The sequence below is a fragment of the Echinops telfairi genome, unplaced genomic scaffold, assembly GCF_000313985.2.
Source record: "Echinops telfairi isolate 266 unplaced genomic scaffold, ASM31398v2 ScPeMD7_3533;HRSCAF=4204_0, whole genome shotgun sequence".
NCBI classification, from domain to species: domain Eukaryota; kingdom Metazoa; phylum Chordata; class Mammalia; order Afrosoricida; family Tenrecidae; genus Echinops; species Echinops telfairi.
This window is the reverse complement of record NW_022107431.1, coordinates 96,498,649-96,500,389: the sequence shown is the minus strand read 5'-3', so window position 1 is coordinate 96,500,389 and position 1,741 is coordinate 96,498,649. Positions and strand designations below refer to the sequence as shown.

The 1,741-nt window shown below is 33.5% G+C and overlaps 1 protein-coding gene across 1 annotated transcript in view; it reads right to left on the bottom strand.

The window, feature by feature from the left end:
• The window catches only part of LOC101639896 (pleckstrin homology domain interacting protein), a 106,534-nt gene that overhangs the window by 31,103 nt on the left and 73,690 nt on the right, over nt 1-1,741 (bottom strand). Inside the window, exons 22-23 of the mRNA XM_030886740.2 lie at nt 463-587; nt 251-337 (exon numbers count right to left, since the gene is read on the bottom strand). Of these exons, the coding sequence (XP_030742600.1) occupies nt 251-337; nt 463-587 (212 nt within the window). The remainder of the gene's footprint in view (nt 1-250; nt 338-462; nt 588-1,741) is intronic.

The following is a 1,741-nucleotide window of genomic DNA, read 5'->3' as shown; positions in this document are numbered from 1 at the left end:
GCTAAGAGAAAAAAGATTTTTAATTATCAGTTATCAAATGTAAGCGAAGAAAATGTTTAGGATTTCAGAATCAGTGGATTAAAATACTATTGATTCTTCAAACTTTAAAAATACCTGATATTTTATTTTGCTATTAACATTTCTACAATAAAGAATAGTTCTCTGGATAATTTTTTTGAAAATGTGATAAATTATTTTTCTCAGTAAATAAAGCAGTCTATCTAGCATCTATGGCACTTAAATAAATTACTCACCTATATTCCACCGCCTGTATTTTGCATCATCAAATTGCTGTCGTAACACTAGGAAATCTATAACGTCAGGCATATCGTGGTATCTAATTATAAACAAAAACAACTGATTAGGCCAAGTACCTAGTATTATTTACAAGATGACAAAATTTATCTGAAGACTGAATAAAATCTGTAACACTAATCTACTGTCCCTTCCAACAATCCTTACTTCATTGTAAATGATCCACCAGTCAGTTTACCAGTATCAGGATCTAGGAAAGCAAGCTTAAGGCAGCAAAGGGTAGGCAATCCCACTTCATATTTTATGCCAACTATTTTCATCAGCTCTTGTTCCTGAAAAAGACACAGAAAATAGAAGAGCGTATCCATAAAATAAAATCCTAAACATTATCAGATAAACTTTTCCACGTTCTAATTTTATCTGGGTGTGACCACTATATATGTACGTAAAATTAATTGAGCTCTATACATAAGATCTATGCACTTCATTGTATACAAGTTATACCTTGATTAAAATAAAATATACACTTGAGTTTTCTATTACAATCAAAAAATTTAAATACTTAAAAATATTGATTAATCTAGAAACATTTACCCAAATTTACAAATATGAAGGTTGTTACCTTTGCTAATACTGTCTAATTTTTACCACACACCTATCACTTTCATTTTTGTTAGGTTCCAAAAAGCAGGCCATCATGTGAAAATGGAAGGAAGCTACATGACAAAATAATCTTGCAATCTATTTAGTAAATTTCACAATCACCTAATTTTCAAACCTGAGTGTCATGGCCCAGACATAACTATAATCACCATAGCTGGTATTATTTATGTCTTACACCTCAGGAAATCATTAAAAGAAGTTACTGATGCACAAAATAGTTGAATAGATCATTTTTAACTACTATTATAGTCTAAATTAGAAATGTCAGATAAAAAGATAATAGATCAAATACTATTTCATTTCATACCAAATTTATAATATAAACTTATAAACTTATCTGAGCACAAGTAGTCCCCATGTTATAAATATCTAAGTTTGTTTTTCTAATTTTATTGGCAGTTCATACAACTCTTATTACAACCCATACATACATCCATTGTGTCAAGCTCACTTGTACATTTGTTGCCATCATCATTCTCAAAACATTTGCTTTCTACTTGAGCGCCTGGTATCAACTCCTTTCCCCCTCCCTCCCTGCCCCCTCTCCCTCCCACATCATTGAAATTTATAAATTATTTTTTCATGTCTTACACTGTCCGCCGCCTCCTTTCACCCACTTTTCTGTTGTCCTTGTCCCAGGGAGGAGGATATATGTAGATCCTCGTAACCAGGCTTCCACCTCCCTTTCTACCCCACCTTCCCTCCACCCTCCTGGTATCGCCATTCTCACCACTGGTCCTGAAGGGATCATCTGTCCTGGATTCCCTGTGTTTCCAGTTCCTAACTGTACCAATGTACATCCTCTGGTCTAGCCGGATTTGTA